The sequence below is a fragment of the Quercus robur genome, chromosome 3 (genome assembly GCF_932294415.1).
Source record: "Quercus robur chromosome 3, dhQueRobu3.1, whole genome shotgun sequence".
NCBI classification, from domain to species: Eukaryota; Viridiplantae; Streptophyta; class Magnoliopsida; order Fagales; family Fagaceae; genus Quercus; species Quercus robur.
In genome coordinates this window covers 34,504,936-34,528,217 of record NC_065536.1, presented here as the reverse complement: position 1 = coordinate 34,528,217, position 23,282 = coordinate 34,504,936, and the positions used below count along the sequence as shown (strand labels likewise).

The window sequence follows — 23,282 nt, the reverse complement described above, 5'->3', positions numbered from 1 at the left end:
AAAAAAAAAAAAAATGTTTTTTTTTTTGTTTGACCATTAAAAGTTAAAACACTAGTAAAACATTTTCTATGTCTCTCTAACAGTCTAAACCCTCTTTCTTGTTCCTTTACCTCACACAAAGCCCCTCATCTCTCTGTCTCTTCCTTCAACAAGGGCCAAGCCTGGTACGATCTCTAACAAGGAAGCCACGGGCAACGGCTTTGAAGTGACTCACCCACACTACAGCACTGGTGTTGGCCGCCACGTTCTTGTCGCTGATCTGCCGTGTGGTTACATACAAGTCCGAACAAGTAAAATTCTATCTCTCTCTGTTTATTTTTAATTTGGTCTCTTTTCGAAATATCTGATGTTGTTTGCCGATTGCTTGATTATGAGAAACTTATTTCTCTCTTCCGCTGTATGGTGGTGATACTTTATAAATTGATTTAATTTAATTAAAAAGAAGAAGCACACTTTGCTTTCTAAAAGGAACAACTCTCTTTGCATAATTGATGTCTAAATGTTGTCCTTGTTAAGTCTACAGATAATGAGAGAAGAAGATTTTGGGTTGGATGAGATGAGGCGTATTATCAGCGTCCTTGTTCTAGCTTCATGTGATGTCGCTAAACTTTGATAGCTATCTTTTGTGATTTTGTCACTTTATTAAGCGACATATCAATGTGATTTTTGTGGATTAATATAGTTTTTAAGAATTTTTCTTAAATTTTATCATTTGTAAAAGTAAGTGGTCACTCCAAGATAAGTCCCTCAGTGAAGGGAATGTATCCATAGTTAAATATTCACCATGAGATTCACTTTTGGGGATCCAAATACTCTGGATCCTCTTGGGTCACAGTTTTCACACCAGTCTATCTTCCAGTCACTGATTATGCATCGTAGAGTGTTGTGGCTTGTGACAAAGTTCACCAGTTGTTCTAATGGAAAATATATATATATATATATATATATATCTCACTAACTTCTAATTTAATATCCCTATCCATATCAACCAATCTTCTTCTTGAGACCAGAGTAATGGTGGATGATAAGGCTGATTCTTTTCATAAAGCCAGCATCTTAATGTGTGAACCCAACATTGGATTTTGTTTGCTGTGGGGGCACCTGGCTAGTGCTTGGTCCATAGGAATTTAAGGAAGAAAAAGACATTGAGCTTGAGGGAAACATATGGGCAGAACCTGAACATTATTTTAATGATTTAGGGTCTTGATCAATGGTGGTTTCAACAGAAATTTTATCGAGAACAATGGCTGACAGCCTATCCAAATTTTGTTTCATAGTGAATAATTCTTTGAGTATTTTGTTGAATTCACCTTCTTGTTCAACTTATTCAAAGACTTCTTTGTAGCTTAATAGTCTTAGCAAAAGGCTTAAAGCTGGAATCCAATTCTTTGAGTTACTATTATCTTGGATGAAAAATTTGTTGAGTGGTTGGTGGGAAAAAAAATTCAGCAGAGAACTTGTGGTATGATTAAAAATATTATGCATACCACCCCCCCCCCCCCCCCTTCCCAAAAAAATAAATAAATAAATCAATAAAGTAACACAAACAGACCCTTTTTTTTTTAATGAAATTATAGTATTTCAAAATTAGTATGTTGTGAAAACCTATATTGATTTCAGTATCAGAAGGTATTTTTATAAAATTAGCATTGATGTTGAAATGTAATTAATTGAATTGAATTTTGTTGATTTCCTGTTTATTTCAAGCAGGTGAATTGAAGTTGCAAATCTTTTAATTGGAATTCTATCTATGTGAATTCATTTTAATTCTATCATTATATGGCTGTAAGCAGGGTCCAAGAGAAAGTGCATCATCACAGTTGTGTTCCACATTAATCTTTCTGCACCACCAAAACAATGAGAAATGGTCAAACATCCTGTTACTCCCTTTCTCAACCAGTTTTTGAATTTCTCAACCATCAGTCAATGGAACTCCAGCATCAGAGAAGCTGTGAACCATGGTTATGCTCACAAAGCCCTCACTCTCTTCTGTCAAATGAAGCAAAATGGCGTGGAACCAAACAATTGGACATTCCCCTTTCTAGCAAAAGCGTGTACCAAGGTCTCCAATTTCAAATGTTCCCAAATCATTCACAGCCATGTCATGAAATCTCCATTTTGGTCCGATGTCTTTGTCCAGACAGCAATGGTTGACATGTATGTCAAATGCAATCAGTTAGATGATGCGTACAATTTGTTTGTGAGGATGTCCATGAGGGATGTGGCTTCTTGGAATGCAATACTTCATGGGTTTGCTCAATCGGGTTTTCTTGATAGAGTGTCACATCTTTTGCATGATATGAGGTTTTCAGGGATTCAGCCTGACTCGGTTACAGTTATGGGGTTAACTCGGGCAGTTTTGCATACAAAGAGTTTGAAATTGGTGAAATCACTTCATTCGTTTGCAATTCAAATTGGCATAGATGTTGATGTTCTGCTTGCTAACACTTGGATTGCTGCGTATGCCAAATGCGGTGACTTGGGGTTGGCAGAGGTGGTATTTAATGAAATTGACATAGTTACAAGGACTGTTGTCTCCTGGAACTCCATGATTGCAGGGTGTGCAAATTTTGCGAATTTCTTTGGCGCTGTTAATTATTACAAATGCATGCTGCATGAAGGATTTAGACCTGATTTAAGCACCATTGTTAGCCTACTTTCATCATGTGTGCAACCAGAGGCACTATTTCAAGGTATGCTGATTCATTCTCATGGAATCAAATTGGGTTGTGATCTCTATATATGTGTGGTCAATACTCTTGTCTCTATGTACTCCAAGTGTGGAGATGTGGATTCTGCAAGATTTTTGTTTGACAGCATGTCTGATAGAACTTGTGTTTCATGGACTGTTATGATTAGTGGTTATGCTGAAAAAGGGGATATGAATGAGGCATTGACCTTGTTTACTGCCATGGAAGCCGCTGGTGATATACCAGATTTAGTTACCATGCTTTCTTTGATCTCAGGTTGTGGACAAATAGGGGCACTTGAGCTTGGAAAATGGATTGATAACTATTCTATTTCAAATGGATTAAAAGATAATCTAATCATTTGCAATGCATTCATTGACATGTATGCAAAGTGTGGTTGTATAAATGATGCTCGAGATCTCTTCTATGCCATTCCTATGAGAAGTCTTGTCTCTTGGACAACTATGATTGCAGGTTGTGCTTTAAATGGAGAATTTACAGAAGCTTTGAACCTTTTCTCTCAAATGGTGGAGTTGGGATTGAAACCAAATCACATTACATTTCTTGCTGCTCTTCAAGCTTGTAGTCATGGAGGTTTGCTTGAGAAAGGGTGGGAGTACTTTGGTATGATGACTAGAAAATATAATATAAGTCCTGGAGTAGACCATTATTCCTGTATGGTAGATCTTCTTGGACGAAGAGGAAAACTAAAGGAAGCACTGGAGTTCATTCACCTCATGCCTATCAATCCTGATGCGGGCATATGGGGTGCATTGCTTGGTGCTTGCAAGGTTCACTGTAATGTAGAGATTGGTGAATATGTGTCGCATCGTCTCTTTGAATTGGAGCCCCAGGTGGCCGTTCCATATGCGGAGATGGCTAACATATATGCATCAAAAGGAAGGTGGGATGGGGTTGCGGCAATAAGAACAATGATGAAATCTAACAAAGTGAGAAAATCTCCTGGACAAAGCCTCGTTCAAGTAAAAGGGAAGACTCATATATTTACGGTTGAACATAGAGATCATCCCGAAGGCAGGCTTATATATATGATGTTGGATTCTTTAAATTTGCATTTGAAGAAAGCAAGATTGCAACTTTCATCTGAAGCTGATATGAATTGCAGTGAAGCCACATTGTTTTCAAGTTGACTAGAAGAATAATATAGCCTTCTCTCTCGTGAAAATTTCCTTCCCAATAATATTTATACACAATTTTATTGAAGCTTTTCTGGCCACTAAAGAAAATATTTCAATATATAATCAAAATTGAATAAGAAAATTGATGGTAAATGTAAATGAATAAAAAAAAAATTTAAGGTACATGTCAGAATTTACATCGTGTAAGACCAACTTTTTTATATTAAAAAGTAGAGATTATAATAGATCATAAAATAGTTTAAAACAAATGATGAAACTTGCCTTCTATTGTATTTATCAAAACTTTTGATGTGGTGCACATTAATTTAATGTCACATTACGGTGTTTGGTTCATTTAATTTTTTTAATATTATCGTAATTTAAAATAACCAAATATATTATGTCACCTTCATTACATCACTGTGGGGCCCAGTTAATCAGGAAGTACTGTTCAGGCAGTACTAACTGGGCCTATGGCCCGATTTGAGGACGTTAGACCATCCGAGGAGGCCCAGATAAGATTATAAGGAGACCAGAGTGAAGAGTGGAGTAGAGATAATATGAGATAAGTCCAACAAGCGTCCGAGGATAAAAGCCATCTCGGCAACATGTGTTTGAGGTTAATTCGAGTGTCATATTATCATGGACTTACTTTAGAGTTACATCATCACTAAGAGTTAGATGTCGGACAATGGATAAGAAAGGAGAAAGACAACAAATATCTTCAAAAAGCTGCTACCTCCGCATTAAATGACTTTCAACCAACTCTCTGATCGCATTAATGTGGAAGTGATGCTTGAACAGTGATTAAGTAGCCTTACAGCTACTAGTTGATGGTTCTGGGAAGTGCTAGATGGGACAGGAAGGAGTTCCTCGAATCTAATCTACACGTATGTGGTAGGGGCGAAACCAAGACTGGAATATATAACATGGAAAGATGTACTAAAGAGGGAGAGGATGAGAAAAAGTAAAAGGATGATCTAAGAACAAGACTGTGACTCTTGTATAACTTTATTGTTCAACAAGACAATATAATACAAACTCTTTGAGCTATTCTGAGGATAGATTTTCTAATCTTACTTGTGTCTAACAATCTTAAATTACCAAATTTAGTCGTTTTTCTTCTAAAATAGATCTAGTTCTTCCATCCACGTTCTACAAATTTATTGTTTAGGCTGCTTGGGTTTGAGCCCAATCCTGTTTTGGGACCAATCCAATTTTAGTACTTACAATTGGCGCCGTTTGTGAGAAGAGCTTGATCTAGTCTAAAGGAGATTCGGTTACAACGTTCACGATGGAGGAGGCAGGTCCACACCAAGCAGTAGTAGAACCACATCAGATAGATGTTGATCTACATTAAGCAAAATCAAGGGTTCCCAGCATGGCAATCCACTCAGGAGCCACGAACAGAGAGGGGGCCGTGAGGGAAGTGTGCACACAACTCATACCAGTAAAAGTAAATCTCGAGGGAAGAGTCATGTTTCACATGCAAAGAATGACAGGGACATGCAACGTGAAATCGACGAGTTGAAGAGAGAGTTACGTCATGCTCGGTGAAGACGTTCATCGTCCAGTTCCGAACCGTCCTCTGAAGAGACAGATATTGCTAGTTACCGACGGAGATCCAGAATTCCGCCTAGCGAGACCTTTACCTATGAAGAAGAGCACCATCGTAGATGAAGGTACAAAAATCCGCCTTGCAAAGGCTTGGGGAATGATGCCATGAGCAAGGCGCTTAGTCAAGTTTCTAAATCACCCTTCACACGGAACATAGAGTATGCGATCCTTCTTTGGCGATTTCACCAACCCACATTCGCTATTTATAATGATCGGACAGACTCAGTAGAACACGTCAGCCATTTCAGTCAAAGGATGGCTATTTACTCCAAAGATGAGGCCTTGATGTGTAAGGTCTTCCCATCTAGCTTGGGCCCCGTGACGATGAGGTGGTTCAACGGTTTGAGGGCGAACTTTATCGACTCCTTCAAGAAACTCACCCGGGCTTTTGGTGCTCGTTTTATTACTTGCAACAGGGTTCTTCGGCCTCTGGGATCTTTATTATCTATGTCCATACGGGAGGGTGAGATTCTGAAGGCATATTTGAATAGATACTGGGAGATGTTTAATGAAATAGAAGGAGAGTACGATGATGTGGCCATTAGCACTTTCAAGGCTGGTCTTCCAGCCGAGCATGATTTGAGGAAATCTCTGACTGGTAAACCTGTTACTAGTGTACATCAATTGATGGATCGGATTGACAAGTACAGAAGAGTAGAAGAAAACCAACTGCAGAGGATGAGAAAAAGTAAAAGGATTATTTAAGAACAGGACTGTGACTCTTGTATAACTTTATTGTTCAACAAGACAATATAATACAAACTCCTTGAGCTATTCCGAGGACAGATTTTCTAATCTTACTTGTGTCTAACAGTCTTAAACTACTAAATTTAATCGTTTTTCTTCTGGAATAGATCTAATTCTTCCATCCATGCTCTATAAATTTATTGTTTGGCCTGCTTGGGTTTGAGCCCAATCTTGTCTTGGGACCAATCCAATTTTAGTCCTCACAATCACTTTTATAAATGGAGGTGATCTTACGTTACTTATGGCAAACACTTTAACGTGAGTACGTGACATTAAGGTAATGTGCATCATATTAATGGCATATCATAAGCACATCACGGTGAACCAAATAATCTCCAAAGTATAATGCTTATAATTCAATATCTAATATGAAGGCAAAAATAAATATTAGTTCTGTTTAGATTTTTACTTAAAGTCTAGAGATTCAAAAAATTTGACACTTATTGTTGTGGCAGATTGTTTGTGGTAGTAAAAAGTGATGGTGGACTTAGGTGAGAATCAGTAAAAACTTGCCAACTCATCTGGTGTAAAAATGATTGTCAAATTGTTTATATCCGTAGAATTACTCTTGTTTTTATTTGTCAATTTGGTCTGTATATTTTAGGTGGGTGGACAGTAGGTGTAGATGAAAGTTGTGAGTAAGATGCCAAACAGTCTGAATAAGGCAAGGCTTGACAGTGTTATGTTTTTAATGTGACCTTAATGTGATGCACATTATCGTAATGTTATAGTACGATGTTTGGTTTATGAAGCACGCGCATACATACACTCCAAAAAACACAGTTTCAGAACAACAACAAAACAACAATTTAACCAACCCTAGCGTACTTCTAATACAAAACTAAACAACCTAAGTTAACAACAAAGATATCAAAGATAAACAAAATAAAATCTATTACTAAACATTCATTGGATCTAACAAAAAACAAGAGCAACACTTAACACATCAAAACATGCTTATCAATATATCCAATCATTCAACTCTCCAATCAAAATATGGTAAAACACAACAAATCAAAACCAAACAAATCAAATCATATTTCTAAACATGTATAACATATAAATCAATTAAGAACAACAAGAATACAAGTTATAAAAATCCAAATTAAGGAAGAGCCATGAAGAGAGACTCACCTTGCTTATGGAACACAACTTAGTTGATATTTAATCGGCCCCTTAGTGCCTACACAACAAGATTCAATGATAATCAAGGGAATCAAAGGATTCAATAGTTTATAAGTAATCACAACTCAAAATAAAGCTTTAGAAAGAATGTTTAAAAAACGTGTCTTAGAATGAGATCAATAGTTTCTGCCCTAATGAGTAATAAAGAGAGGTTTTGAAGAACCAAAAATGTGCTTGGTGTCTGTAAGTGCAGAAGATTCAAAGATGAGTGTGTTCTTGGATGATTTTTAGTGAAAAAGAGTCTCTCTCTAGCTAGCGTTTGAGTTTGGATGCATAAAGTTGTATTTATATATTAAAACTAGAGTTTTTAATCTCATTTAGAGGGTTTTAGACGTTCCCAATGGTCTAGGGGCCGGGCCCATCAAAGAGAGAGGCTTTGGGCCTTAAAAATTGATGTTATGAGGTTTTGGAAATAAGTTTGCGTACACATGCTCTTTAAAAACCCTAATTTTGTTTGCTTAGTTGGCCCAAATTCAAACAGTCATAACTTACTCAATATAAATCCAAATTAGGTAAAATTTATGTTCAAATTGAATTCCATGGTGTCTACTTTCCAATGAAACAAACATCACTAAAAATTTCGTTGTGGATCAAAAGTTATGGTCAAAATAGTGAGCAAAGGTCATTTTTTAGCATTGTTTTCAAAGTAATTTGAGCACTTTTGTTTTGTGATTACTTCTAAACTATCTAAATAACTTCAATTACCTTTTGTAGACATGTAAAGCTCATCATTTGGACTGATGACTAAACTTTATTAAATGGGTACAAAAAGATGTGTCTATAGGTGGTTTAATTGAACAGTGAAGGGAGGAATAAAGTTTTGGCATTACTTGATTTGGGGGAGGCAGTAAAATTTGAGTGTCTATTCACTATTGTTGTTGTTGTTGTTGTTGTTGTTTTTTTTTTTTTTTTTTTTTTTTTTTTTTTTTTTTTTTTTTGGTTTTAATATAAACGGGTTAAGAATATAACAAAAATATGTGAAGGAGATGAATGGGTGAATGTAAATTGAAAGTTTTAAATTGTGTAGACACCTCATTTTATACTGTTAATTACCTTTAGTCCCTAGCCCCAATTATGAGCTTAACATATGTCAACCAAGGGTAATTGAAGTTATTTTGATAATTTGGAAGTAATCACAACTCAAAACCACTTAAAATCGCCTTTGAAAATGATGTTGAAAAATGACATTTGCTCACTATTTTGACCATAAATTTTGAACTATAAAATAAAATTTTAATTTGTGACATTGCATTGAAAATTAGACATCTTGGGATTCAATTTGAACACAAATTTTGCATAATTTGGATTTAAAATGAGTAAGTTATGACCGTTTGAATTTGAGGCATTAGTGCTGTCAAGAAAGTAAGGTTCTAAGTGAACTTGCATACACAAGCTTCAACCTGCGTACTTAGCTTGATTTCCAAGTCACAAAATTCCATATTTAGCTATCCAATCACTCCAATCTTTGGAGAACGCCTCTAGAACCCTTGAAAAGACTCTGAAAACCCTAGTTTCAACCTATAAATACACCTTTATGCTTCCAATCCAAGTGATGCTAGAGAGAGAGAGAGAGAGAGAGAGTATTTTTTACCACCACTCTTCTAAAAACCTTCTTCTCTTCACTATGCATGTTTTTTAGTTCTTTAAAACCTCTCTCTAGTGGTCTTAGTGCAGAAACTAGTTTTCATTCCTTAAACTAATTAATTTTTCAAAACCTTTATGAAATACTATTAGAGAGAGATTATTTTCTTACGTTCTCCATCATAATCTTGTATTCTTAAGAAAAATCTTCACATCCAAATTTTCAATATGTAAAACCTACCTCAAAGATTTATTTTCATAAAAAAATTATTTTTCAAAAGAGCTTTTCAAGAACATCTTTTATTTTGAGTTGTGAATATCCAAGTGCTATTGAATCCTTTAATCCCTTTGAATCTCATTCGATTTTTTTTTTTTTTTTTTTTTTTTTTTTTAGGCAGTGAGGGGCCGGTTATATGCTTCGAACTTGTGATCCACTTTGTTTATGTTTTGTTTTTCTTATGTAACCTTGGATTCTATTCATGTTTAAGATTACTATTTGATTTCTCCCTTTTTTTAATTTGATGTGTTGTATTTTATTATAAGCTGAGAGTTGAATGAACATAATTAGATTTATGAATTGATTAACATGCTTTATTTTGTGTTTTGTGGCTCTTGAGTAAATTTTAGATATATATAACTCATGTTTAGGAGTAAATTTTGATTTCTTACTTTTGATTTTCATGTTTTATCTTATTCGCAATAAATGGCTGACTTTATATATTAAAATATGTGCTAATTCGAATGTGGAATATAATTTTGTAATTGTGTTTTTGTATCAAGATGCACATGCATAGTTAAAAAGGTATGTACACAAGCTTGCAAACCTGCATACGCAGCCTCTTCTATGCGTACGCATCTTGACCCATAAAATGTTGAATATGTGTTTTAATTGTTGCTTTAATTGTTTAATTTGATTCTTTGATATATTTTATGTTTAGTTATTTTGTTTGACTTCAATAGGTTAGAAGATATTTCTCAATTGCTAATCATGATTTGCTCTAATTGACTTCTCCATAATATATTTGGCATGTTTAGAATAGGATGTCTTGCTTTTAATGCATGAATTGATTTGTCTGATTTTATTGCTGATTAATTAGGCTGTTAAGAATTGATTTGACTTGATTTAAGTTAATCGCTTTTATTTGAATTTGTTTCCTTTTATGTCATGATGTGATGAGATATTTGCACTGTGTGTTTTCTTTAGTGTAATTATTGCATTATTAGAACGTTGGGCATAGTTGATAATTTTCTTACTTAAATGTGGCATAGACATTAGTAAAGGCCGGCCTATAGGTTAGGTGGGTTTAGGTACCTATCATCTTTTCATTCCTGTACCTTAAATCTAGACCTAATTTTTGATACGTAGACCTCCATTTTGGTTCTTGGACCTAAACTACGTGATAGCTCCTAAAGAAAAGAGAAAGCGGACCATGCAACCTACAATTGCAAGGCAGTGCGCTTACAAAATGTAAGGGAACAAAACTAAGAGGGACCAATAAGTATTTTTATCTTAAAATAATATAATATAAAAGGCAAATTTTAGTAAACCCACTTGTGGTTAGACCCGTGAGTTCACATTTGTTAGTCTTCTGTAACCCACCTCCCACTTTCATCGCTAAAAACATAGAAAACATAACAAAAACATAAAAATCAAAATCTAAAAGTGGTATTTGTTAAATTTTGGAAGTTCCTTGTATTGGTTCAAGAACACTAGAACAATTAGTGCTAAGAGGGTTTTTTTTATTTATTTATTTTTTTTTATGTCAAAATTTTCCATTTATCCCAATTTCAAGTTACTCGTTTGTTCAATGATGTTATATATTTGTGAACTTTATGTAAATACAAAATTTTAAGTTTGGAAATCAAACAATTAAAAATAGTTTCACAAATGTATTTTTGTATTGCTGAATGAGTGGTTACAATTCTCTGTAACTAGATTATATTGCAACATAATAATCATTTGATTTGATCTTCATGAAAAAGTATATGTTTCAGGTATTGTGCCATTGCAATCTTGATTCGAACACAAAATATTCTACTTTGGTTGAAAAGTTCATTGAATGAACTTTAGAATGAGATTGCAATGAATCTCTAGATGTGCAATTACTAATTAGAGAATTTCCGTTCTTCACAGTCTTTGTGTGTTCTTAGAATGCTCATAGTCTTTGAAGATTTGGAATGAAAGTTCTTTGAGGCTTGAATTCGTAGAGTTTCACTAATTTGGAGTCTTTTGTAGTTTTTTGAGGGCTTGGAGTTTGATTCAATTAGAACTCTAAGACTTTAAAGGATGACTTCAAAAAATTTCTTCAAATGTTCTTTGTATTTGAAGATCTAGATGTAGAAGTTCTTTAGGGTTTTGGAGCTTAATTTGATAGTGTTTCAAAAGTTGAAATTCTTAGAGGCTCAGAGCTTTGGAGCTTGTTTCCAGAAGAACTTCAAGTCTTTGAGGGATGAATGTTCTTCGAATATTCTACAAAGTTTCAAGACTTTCGAATGTGCTCCTATGAGACTCATGAGAGCTTCTATTTATAGGAGTCTTGAGAATGTTTAATGGTACATGAACGACTCCAATGGTGACATGTGTCATAATTTAAATGGAGGGATTTAAGTCTTGATCTCCAAGGGACACACAGTGTCATTTGAATAGCCAAAATGTCTTAATTTAAAATAACACATGGCAACATTAATTTAGATTACTTATGTGACTTTAAATTAAAATATCAACATGTGTTGACATGTGATTTGCTGTTATTTTATTTTATTTTTAATAGTTTCTATTCAATGACACTCGGAATATTTCCATTGACCTATGAATATTGATAGTGGGACACATTAATTAGCATGTAACATCTTGTATGTAATTGACCGATTTAAGCATATTACATGGACTTGATGGTATGACATGGCAATTAGTGTGGGTCACAAATTTTCCTTTTCTACACTCTAATATAGTGAGGAGAAGATGAGGCTAGCACAAAAATATGAATACTAAAACTATTATTTTGTATATTTCCAAATATGTATATTTTTTGGGTCCTATCCTTATCACTCTCTCTCTCTCTCTCTCTCTCTCTCTCTCTCTCTCTCTCTCTCTCTCTCTCTCATATTTTACCATTATTTGCATTTCAAAAATAAAAAATAAAAAACCCCAAAGTTCCTTTTGACACACATAAGTATTTTGTTTTGGCTTTTAATAAGTTACATTACACTTAGCATGCACACTGAATTCCATCACTCATTTATTTATTTATTTTAAAAACCTACGTTGGATGCACCTTTTATGTGATCAAAGCATACAAAATACTACATTATAGCATAAACAATATCATCTAGGGTTCAAATCTCTCCACCTCAACTACTGAATTATATATATTGCGACTTTGAAGCTAATGTCTTCAGTCCATTCATGTCCTGGGCATAAATTAGACTAAATTATCATTAGCAGAGGGATGATAAAGATGAATATCATATTCAGGAGATGAAAATTGAGGGGATAAGGGAAACTCTCAGCATTGATCTGTTATCAATTGACAACTTTCAGGATTTTTACCGTGCTTTGTAGTTATTGTGGGCATCATACACAGGGACATAACCCAAAGGTTACTTCTCTTCTTCAATGCCATAGGAAACCCATCAAGTATACCTTTTACAAGGGGCATAAGAGAATTGTTACTTATCTCGGGATTGGGAAGTAGAAGTGCATGGATGGACGAAGTTGACACTAGTACCGAATAAGTGGCAGGGAATACAAAAAGACTATGGCTGAGCATGGTGGATGATCATGCACCATGCTCAGCCATAGTCTTTGAAGACTCCAATCAATGGGATGTTGACTATTATGAATTTATGATGTGTGGGAAGCTGTTCAAAATAATCTCTATGGCCGCATTTTTAAAACGCGGCTATATGTCAAAAAAAACGTGGCTATAGCCTATAGCTGCGTTTTTTTAGGCCGTGCTTTCTAATGTGGCCTAAAACCTGTGACTATAGGACTAACGGTCCTATGGCCGCACTTTTTAACCGTGGCCCAAGACTAGGTCCTATAGCCCCATTTAAAACGCGGCCTAAGAGTCTGGTCTTAGGCCGCATTTAAGACCAGACCCTGAGGCCACGTTTAAAAAGTGCGGCCATAGCTCCCTTGGTGACGGCCTCTGAGACTTCTTTTAGCCGTGTTTTAAACATGGCTTAAGGTTAAATCTGTAGCCGCGTTTTAAGTGCGGCCTAAGACCCTCGAATTCCTGTTAGGAATTTGTCTATAGTCGCGTTTTAAAAACGCAGCTATAGGTTTTTTTTTTTTTTTTTTTTTCCTTTTTATTTCCTTTTTCTGGGCAGATGAGTTTTACAAACTTGCTTATGTTTCACAAACCTGTCACACATACAAAAAATTCCAGCTTGTTGCATGCAACAAAAATAACAAGCCAGAATTTCAACTAAATATCAAGCAAGAATTTTCTCAAACCTATCACAAATCAATATCTCTAACGAATACGGGAAAATTATCAATCTTTAAGGAATATGTAGTTCAATACAGCAACAAAATGGAGGGAAAAAGTTTAAAGTCCATTTGACACAAAATAGATGTAGCGAGCATCAGACGTCTAAGTACATACATAGTAATATCTCTTGCAATTAACTCATAGTGCACTTTAGATAAAATTTGTGGTGAGGACTATAAAATTTGACATGCCAAGTTTCTTGATTAGCATCTAATCCATCCTACATGGCAGATGTTAGGCATATGTATATGTAAGAACCAAGTATAAGAATTCTGGGCCTTAGATCCCTTGGGCTCACAATTTATTTGTAGTGGGTTTAAGGATTTCCTACAATGGGTCGTTCTCGGCAGAGAGACTCAAAGCGACACTCAGTTGAAATGCTCTCTCCTTGACTGTTTTCTCCCAATTTTTCTGAACCCCTTCTTCTCCCAACTTTCCTCTATTTATAGCCAAGGTTAGTGGGGAGATCATGATTACATTCACCGTTAGTGCTATTGAAGGTCCAGTATTATCTGGTTAAAGTGGTTGTTTAGGTGAAAGGGCGGTGCAGCATTTATGATCTTGGAACTTGGCTCCATTTTCACCGATTGTGTTCGGCAACTCACGTTCCCGTGCATATCATGACCTTCCCGGGTATTGACTCATGCACTCTACCGGGAAACATTAACCGGTCAACCCCGGGAACTTAATACCCAAAACTTGTTTTTGGCTCTAAGGCAGTTTCAAGAAGGGCATAAGGTAGCTGGAACTTTCTGCTGGGCCTGCGCCCAAGGCCGGTATGGGCTTGGGCCCGGGGCCTAGATGGGTCTGGGCCCAAGGCCAGTATGGGCTTTGGGAGCTCGGTGCCGTACAATAGCCCCCCCTTGATTCATACTCGGTCGCCGAGGAGAATCAAGGAGCTGCCTGGGCCTTTTGACCTTGGGAATCTTTTAGTCTGGGACTTCTGGCTGTCACTTCTCATTAATAGTCATCTCAAAAGACGCACCGTTTCGCGGTGCCAGGCGCAGTCGTCATTACTGCCTGACGGTTCGTGAACTGAAGCGGCGCGCAAATCGGTTACGCTTGGCATTTGCTGGGTCGCTCGTTCGCTGTGCCCATTTATTGCTTGATCAAGCGTTTCTTCTTTCCCCATTTCTTCTGGCTCTATAAATAGTTCTTCTCCAAACGTCACTCCATTTTTCCTTCGCCTCTGATCTTTAGTGCCTACTCTCTGCCGACCACATTTCTGTGTGCTTGCTTGCTTGCTCAGCGTTCTTTTCCTCCTTAGAACCCAAAGTAAGTCTTTCTTCCCCTTCCTGTTCCTTTAGCTTTGTTTCTTTGAGTTTATTCTTGTAGTTTTAGGCTTTATAGATGGGTTATTCTTACCTTCTAGATACCCCGGCTGCTTTGGCCACCTTTAGGAGTAAATTTAGTATCCCCAGCGACGTGGACGTGGCTTACTGCCATGAGAGTGATATGGAACTCCACCGAGGGCAGGGTACAACCTTCTTTCCTTTGATGTCCATCTTAGAAGGTGGGGTTAGGTTCCCTGTAGATCCCCTCCTGATAAGCACACTTACCTACTATGGGCTGTGCCCCGACCAGCTTCCCCCCAATTTTTACCGGGTAGTTAGTTATGTCGGCCAGTTGAACCATACCTTTAACTTACAACTAGACCACCATGATATTAACCAAATGTACAGCCTCTGTGGGAGCAAATCCACAAATTACTACTTAAAGACAAGGGATGCTCGGGTACGGCTGATATCGTGCCTACCCGATTCGAACAGGAACTCCGCCGGGGAGTTTGTCAGGGTGCGCGGCAATTGGTTTGCCGGGGAGATCCCTTGCCCCCTCACACGGCGTGAAGTGGGTTCGTACCCTCCCCTTCTTATAGTTGTTTGAGTAAAAGAAAATCTTTTATTGTTAAAAGCTAACGCGTTATCTGTTCTTTTGCAGACGGCAAAGTGTTTGCTCAGGACCTCAGAGCCGTCCACGTCAGGGACCTAAACTTCGTCCTTCGTTCCGAGATCTACGTGCATTGGGACGGGCAACTCCGGGCCTCACACCTGATCCTCGGCGTGGAACCGGTTTACTCTACTTGGCAACCTTTCAAGCAGGCGTTGATAGTTGACAGCCCCCTGCTCTCGTACATAGACGTCCGGTACGTGAATTTCTTGCCGCCGAAGCTTACAACCGGGGAAGCGAGGGAATTTGATCGGCGGTTCACTGCCGCGGACGAACTAGTTCCCCTTCGAGACGATTCCGCGGAACAGGTATCCCGGCGCCTTAGAGAGAGAGAGCTCACGAAGCTATACAACAAGGGGACCAAGCCCAAGAGCAGCCCCATCCCGAGGATCCACCCGCCGAACATCAACAGCAAGTGACAGACGCGGCTAACCTGCTAGCTGAAGCGATCCAGCCCGGTGCAAGAATGGTGGCAAGGAGAGTAATGACCCTTGACAGGTTCGTGCTTGGTGCACGGCCGACCAACCAGCCCCCGCCCACTCAGGGTCGGGGTCCAGTTTCTCAACCTCCTCCACCCTCGCAGTCCGGACGTGCCCGGAAGAAACAGAAAGTAACCGAGCAACATCCCACGGCCCCGGGGGACGCCGCTGCCAAGACTCCTCCCCGACCAACAGGGGGGATTGTCATCCGCGAGCCACCGACCGAAGCCGGCACGGGGGGCGCGTCCTCCTCCCAAGTGGCTCCAGTGTGGGAGCCAAAGTTCCTTCTGGACGGCAAGCCATTGCCATCGACGGCCTCTGTTCGGATGTGGGATAAGGGCGAGGGCGGCCGTATTGCCCAAACCTTGGCCGGAGCTCTCCAACTTCCCGAGGACGTGCACGCCTTTGATGATGGGTCCGAGGAGTCCGTCGGGCGCCGGTTAGAGTGGCACGCCATTGCGGTAATTCTTTTGTCTATTTGCTCCATGTAGATTTCCTTTTGTCACCTGTAGATTTCCTTTTGTCACTTTGCTAACCTTCGCGCTTGCTAGGCCGCTCAACTGGCTCACATTGTGGCTGCCCGGGCACGGGAGCTAGATGAGGAAAATGAGCGTGAGAAGGGGGCGCGGGAGGCAGCAGTAAAAACGGCTAAGGAAAAGGCCAAGATTGCTGAGGCTGCCGAGAAGAAGGCTGCTGCTGCGGAGAAGTTCCGAGCATCTGCCGAACAGAGGTGTACTGACCTCCTGGCCAGGCAAAATGAGACAGAACTCAAACTGGCCGAAGCCCTCAGCCTCAACACTTCTCATGCCGACGAGATAGCTGATCTCAGGGCAGGCTTGGCGGCCGCGGAGCAAAAGTGGTACGACGTAGGCTTCGCCGATGCCGAGAACTCCGCAGAGCCAGTGGTGGCTCGGGCTCGGCATATGGGTTTCGAGGCCGGGTGGTTTGCTGCTCTTCAGGCAATGGGAGTTCCTGAAGACTCGCCGCTGAGAGACCCCGACCAGATTCCATTTCCGAACCCTGTACCTGCCGTCCAGAACGCCCCGGCTGCTCTAGACGAGGAGGAGATGGCCAGTATGAGGGAGTTGGTTGAGCAAATCGACTCTCATGCCGAGCCCGAGGAACTGGAGGCCACGAGCATACCTACTGTGCAGGAACTTCTTGACAAGGCCCAGCCTTTCTCCCCGACTCATCCTCCTAGTTGATTTTATTTTAGCTTATTTTTATTTCATCTTTATTTTGCCTATGTCACCGGGATGTGGTGATTGAACCGTTGTTTTAATTTATTGGTTTTATTTGCCCATGTCACCGGGATGTGGTGATTGAACAATTGCTTTTACTTGTTTAATTGGTAGTCCGTTTTCTTTTCCTGTTTCAATTTGTTGAATGAAATTATATCCGTTTGTGCTTTGCTTGAATTATACCAGTGCTATGGCCGCTTAATAGAATGGTACCCCTGAGAACCTGTTGTGCGGAGCTGTGGGTAGCTTTGAGAGCGCTATATGGACTTAGTTTTTGTAAAAAGGGTTAGGTTTTTATCAGGTTTTGGTTTGACCGAGAATTGAGTTTTCGTCCTTCGAGCATTTGTTTGCAAAGTTTCCGTTTGTCCGGATATTTGATTTTAACCGAGAATCAAGTTTTTGTCTTCATAGATTTACTTGCAAGGTTCACACATGCTCGGTGATTTTGACCGAGCCGAGGGTCAGGTTCCTGCCCTTAAGATTTATTCGTCAAGTTTTCACCTGCTCGGCGATATTGATCAAGCCGAGAGTCAGGTTTGTGTCCTTAGGATTTTGTTTGTAAGGTTTTCACCTGCTCGGCGATATTGATCGAGCCGAGAGTCAGGTTTCTGTCCTTAGGATTTTGTTTGTAAGGTTTTCACCTGCTCGGCGATATTGATCGAGCCGAGAGTCAGGTTTCTGTCCTTAGGATTTTGTTTGTAAGGTTTTCACCTGCTCGGCGATATTGATCGAGCCGAGAGTCAGGTTTCTGTCCTTAGGATTTTGTTTGTAAGGTTTTCACTTGCTCGGCAATATTGATCGAGCCGAGAGTCAGGTTTCTGTCCTTAGGATTTTGCTGGCGATTTTCTTGGTGCGCGGCTACAAGGTTAAAAACAGCAAAGACAAAAAAGTTCATCATACTCTTAATCTTCATAGAATACAAGTTTCGGCTTACATCGATGGTTACGCGTAGAATTTCTTCAGGTTGTTGGCGTTCCATGGTCGGGGGAGCGACCTCTCGTCCTGGTCTTCCAAGTAGTAAGCCCCTGCCCCTGCAACGGTTGTGACTCTGTATGGTCCCTCCCAACTCTGAGCAAGCTTCCCTGCAGCCACGTCCCGCATGTTCCCCACTACCCTTCTTAACACCAATTCCCCGGCACTGAATTCCCTGGTCCTTACATTTCGGTTGTACCTTTGCGCCAGCTTCTGCTGATACTCGGCAAGACGTACGGTCGCGGCCTCCCTGCATTCTTCTAGCCAATCCAACTGCTCCATCATAAGGTCGGCGTTCTGTACGGGGTCAAACCCGATGACCCGCGCACTGCATAAGCTCACCTCGGTTGGTATCACTGCTTCTGCTCCGTATGCCAGAGAAAATGGGGTTTCCCCCGTGGATCTCCTGGGGGTCGTGCGGTAGGCCCACAAAACACTGGGTAGTTCTTCTGCCCACCTTCCTTTCGCTCCATCCAACCTTCTCTTGAGCCCGTTCAAAATAGTATTGTTTACTGCTTCAGCTTGGCCGTTGCTCTGGGGGTATGCCGGGGTTGAATACTTGTTCTTGATGCCGAGCTCGCTGCAAAAGGTCCGAAAAGCGTTGCTGTCGAACTGTAGCCCGTTGTCTGTCACTAGTGAATTCGGCACCCCAAACCTTGTAACTATGTTTTTCCACACAAACTTTTTCACGTCGGTATCCCGGATATTGGCCAAGACTTCAGCTTCAGCCCACTTTGTGAAGTAATCCACGGCCACCAGTACAAAACGGCGGTTCCCCGTTGCTCGGGGGAATGGCCCGAGGATGTCGAGCCCCCATTGTGCAAATGGCCACGGGCTGCTGACAGGGTTTAGATGTCCGGCCGGCTGATGGATCATTGGGGCGTGCCTTTGACATTGTTCGCAACTCCGGACGTATTCGGCGGCGTCCTTCTGCATCTGTGGCCACCAAAACCCCTGCGTCATTGCTCTGTGTGCTAAAGATCGTCCCCCGGCATGCCCGCCGCATACTCCTTCATGCAGCTCGGTTAGTAGCTCCTTGACTTTTTCAGGATGCAGGCACAAGAGGTAAGGGCCAGCGAAGGACCTTCTGTACAACTTTCGGTCCGAAGACAACCAGTACCTGGGAGCCATTCGTCGAATCTTATTGGCCTCGGCCTCATTCTCTGGAACTTTATCTTCGGAAAGAAAGTCTATGATCGGGTTCATCCAGCATGGTCCGGCCACCGCCACCTGCGCAACCTCTACTCCGGCCCGGTCGAGGGCAGTCTTCACACAGATGCTTGGTTCCCTTACAAGTTCAATCGTGATAAGCCTCGGGGTGTCCTCGGTAGCCGATGAGGCTAACGTGGCAAGAGAGTCAACATGCTTGTTTTGCGACCGGGCTACCTGGGATATCTTTACCGTTCCAAACTGACCGATAATCTGCTTTGTCGTACTCAGATAAGCTTTCATTCGGGGATCCCGAGCCTCGAAGTCCCCAGTGATCTGATAAACAACCAGCCGAGAGTCTGAGTAGATTTCCACGTCCCTGGCGCCCAGATGTAATACTGCCCTTAGTCCGGCCAACAGGGCCTCATATTCGGCTTCGTTGTTCGAGGCTTTGAACCCCAATCTGAAGGAATGTTCCAGTCGCATACCTTCAGGGGTGATTATGACAATACCAGCCCCGGCCCCCATAGCGTTTGATGCGCCGTCCACAAATAACCTCCACGGGCGAATCTCCGCACTACAGATTACCTGGCCTTCATTTTTAGGTGTAAATTCCGCGATGAAATCAGCGAGAATCTGCCCTTTCACCGAGCTTCTAGGTCGGTATCTTATGTCAAACGATCCCAACCGAGTCCCCCATTTAGCAATCCGTCCTGTGAAATCGGATCTCTTCAACAGTGATTGTAATGGATACTCGGTGAGGACGAACACTGTGTGTGCCTGGAAGTAGTGTGGTAACTTCCTCGTGGCGTGTACCAAGGCCAAAACCAACTTTTCAAGAGGCAGGTACCTTGTCTCGGCATCGACCAAGGTCTTGCTTACGTAATACACCGGTATTTGCACTCCCCGGTCCTTTAGTAATACAGCACTTACGGCATGATTGGTGACTGCAAGGTACATAAACAGATCCTCCCCGGGCTCCGGGGCCGTCAACCTCGGCGCCTTGGCCAAATACTCCTTTAGTTCTCGAAAAGCTTCATCGCAGCTCTCGTCCCACTAAAACCCCTTCCACTTCTTCAGAAGTTGATAGAATGGCCGGCAGCGATCGGCAAACTTGGAGATGAATCGGTTCAGGGCGGCCAACATCCCGGTAAGCACCTGCACCTCCTTAGGGTTGCTCGGTGGTTTTAGGCGATTGATTGCCTCTATTTGGTCGGGGTTAGCCTCTATTCCCCGAGTGGAGATCAGATAACCCAGGAACTTGCCAGCCCCCACTCCGAAAGTGCACTTTTCGGCATTGAGGCGCAGCCTGTGTCGTCGTAGTATCTCGAATACTCCCCGAAGGTCTTCAGTATGCAGCGACTCTTTTCTGCTCTTTACTACCATGTCGTCGATATAAACTTCAACCGTGCAACCAATTTTTTCCCGGAACATCCTTGTCATCATACGCTGGTAGGTGGCCCCGGCATTCTTCAGTCCAAACGGCATGACCTCGTAGTGATAGTTTGCGTTCGGGGATATAAATGCTGTCTTCTCTCGGTCCTCGGGTGCTAAGGCAATCTGGTGGTAGCCTTGGAAGGCGTCCAGGAAACTCATTCTCGGGTGCCCGTACGTGGCATCCACCAACTGATCAATCTTGGGCATCGGGAACGGATCCTTGGGACACGCTCTGTTTAAATCGGTGAAGTCCACGCAAACTCTCCATTTACCGCTCTTCTTCTTTACTACGACAGTGTTTGCTAGCCATATTGGGAAGAATATTTCTTTTATGACCCCGACTTCCTTCAGTCGCTGGACCTCCAGGTTTACTGCATCGACGTGCTCCTTTGATGCTCTTCTCGGCTTCTGCTTTTTCGGAGGAAATGATGGGTCCACATTGAGTTTGTGAACAATGAACTCGGGGTCTACGCCGGGCACTTCATACGGGTTCCACGCGAAGACATCTATGTTCTGCAACAGGAACAACAACATCTCTACCCTTTCCCGGTCATTCATGCTTGTACCTATCTGGAAGTATTTGTCATTATCTGGGAGAATTCTTACCTTCAGCACCTCTTCGGCAACGTCCGCCCCCTTTTCCTGGGGTATTTGTAATTGCTATGCAGTCTCTTTCTCGGCGTGCTCAGCTTGGCCGAGCTGTTCCTTTTCCCACTGTACCGCGGCTATGAGGCATTGCTTCGCCACCTGCTGATTCCCCCTTACCTCTACAACTCCGTACTCAGTAGGAAATTTTACTTTCACGTGAAGGGTGGACGGAACAGCCCCCATGGCGTGAATCCACGGCCTCCCTAGGATTGCGGTGTAAGGTGCGAACGATCGGACTACTATGAGCGTAACTACAACTTCCTTGCCCTCCATGTCCACTGGGAGTGAGATTTGCCCCTCGGGAATCACAATTCTCCCGTCAAACGAGACCAATGGCGTGTTATACTTCGCCAAATCCTGGGTTTTTAACCCGAGCCCTTCGAAGAGGTCCGGGTACATGACGTCAGCCCCGCTACCCTGATCAATCATCACCCTCTTCACCAGGAATCCGCCTATCCGGGCGGTCACCACCAAAGCGTCGTCGTGTGGTTGGATGGTTCCTTCGAAATCATCTTCTCCGAACGAGATGTCTAGCCTTCCGACTCTCTTTTGCTTCTTGGATGATTCTCCCTCCGCGCAAGCCACTGTCATCACCATCCTTGCCGCTGCTACCCCTCTCGGTGCGGCATGAATGACGTTGATTACCCCCCGGGGTGGTGGAAGGGGATTCCTTCTCTGTGGTGCGCCCTGCTCGGTCTCTCGGTCAGTGGAATCTGCTACAAACTCTTTCAGGTGCCCTGCCTTCACTAACTGCCCGAGATGATCTTTCAATACCCTACACTGCTCGGTGGTGTGCCCCTTGTCTCTGTGATAAGTGCAGTATAGGCTTTGGTTCCTCCGAGATGGGTCGCCCCCCATTTTGTTCGGCCATCTGAAGAATGGCTCGTTCCTTATCCGTTCCAGTATCTTGTGCACGGGCTCTTTAAACAACACATTAACCCCTTCGATCTGCACCTCTGGTTCCTGCATTCTGAAGTCCCTTTTCGGCTTTGGCGGCAAGATGCTTTGCCGAGATCTCCCCGTAAAAGGGGCTTTCCCCCTGCTTTGCAGCCGGTCATCCTCCAGGCGTTTGTACTCCTCTATGCGTCTCATCAGTTGCCTCATGTCCTCCGGGGGTCTTCTTGTCAGTGACTCCCGTAGTTCAGAATCCTCGGGGAGCCCCATCCTGAAGGTGCTAGCCGCAATTTTCTCGTTTCCCCCACCAATCTCATTGTAGAGTTCCCAGTATCGGCTGGCATAACTCCGAAGGGTTTCCCCGACCCTCATTTTCATGGAAAGCAACGCGTCGACCGGTTGTTGCACTCGGCTGCATGTTACGAACCTGCTGCCGAACTCCTGAATCAGCTCGGCGAAGCTGTGTATAGAACCTTTCCGCAACCCATTGAACCATCTCAGTGCGGTAGAGCCGAGACTAGAGGGGAATACTTTACACATCAATGCATCGTTGTGCGCATGCAACGACATCATGTGGATGTAATGACTAACATGCTCCACGGGGTCTGTCCTCCCCTCATAGGAATTGAATGGTGGACGCGTGAATCTGTTCGGCATGGGTGCCCGTTCAATCTCATCAGAGAATGGAGACCGGGCCGCCATCCGCAAGGCCCTGCTCATGGCGTCCATCGCGGCGTTGTGGTGTTGCCGCTCCTCTGGCGACTCTGACCCTTGGTTATCATATCCATGCGACCGGGAACGGTCCCGTCTACGACGAATATCCCGGGGGTGACGACGTGATTCTTGAGAATGGGATCGGTCTCGGTGTTGTTGTGTAACAGATCGGCTAGAACCTTCCTCGCCACGGTTACTCCTGGGTTGGGGGTTGTGGTTCCTTTCGTGGCGCCGACCCCTTGCCTCCAGCTCCAAATCCATTACCAATCTGCGCAACCGCTCCAGCTCCCGGTCTCTATCATCATGTTGCCGATGTGCTGAGACGTTTGAAATCGTCCGGTGCGTT

General features: G+C 42.0%; 2 protein-coding genes across 15 annotated transcripts in view; one reads left to right on the top strand and one right to left on the bottom strand.

The window, feature by feature from the left end:
* The window catches only part of LOC126717884 (uncharacterized), a 45,247-nt gene that overhangs the window by 11,032 nt on the left and 10,933 nt on the right, over nt 1–23,282 (bottom strand). For 13 of the 14 annotated variants that reach the window (XM_050419837.1, XM_050419834.1, XM_050419826.1 and 10 more), the window contains one exon: nt 7,328–7,376. The gene's annotated coding sequence lies outside the window, so the exon portion shown is untranslated. Of the gene's footprint in view, nt 1–4,810; nt 6,116–7,327; nt 7,377–23,282 lie in introns of those variants that run through there. The other variant, XR_007652771.1, reaches the window with a different exon arrangement.
* LOC126717883 (pentatricopeptide repeat-containing protein At4g19191, mitochondrial-like) lies at nt 78–3,914 on the top strand. Its single transcript, XM_050419824.1, has 2 exons — nt 78–290; nt 1,794–3,914. The coding sequence occupies exon 2, from the start codon at nt 1,865–1,867 to the stop codon at nt 3,839–3,841; it is 1,977 nt and encodes a 658-aa protein (XP_050275781.1). The 5' UTR covers nt 78–290; nt 1,794–1,864; the 3' UTR covers nt 3,842–3,914.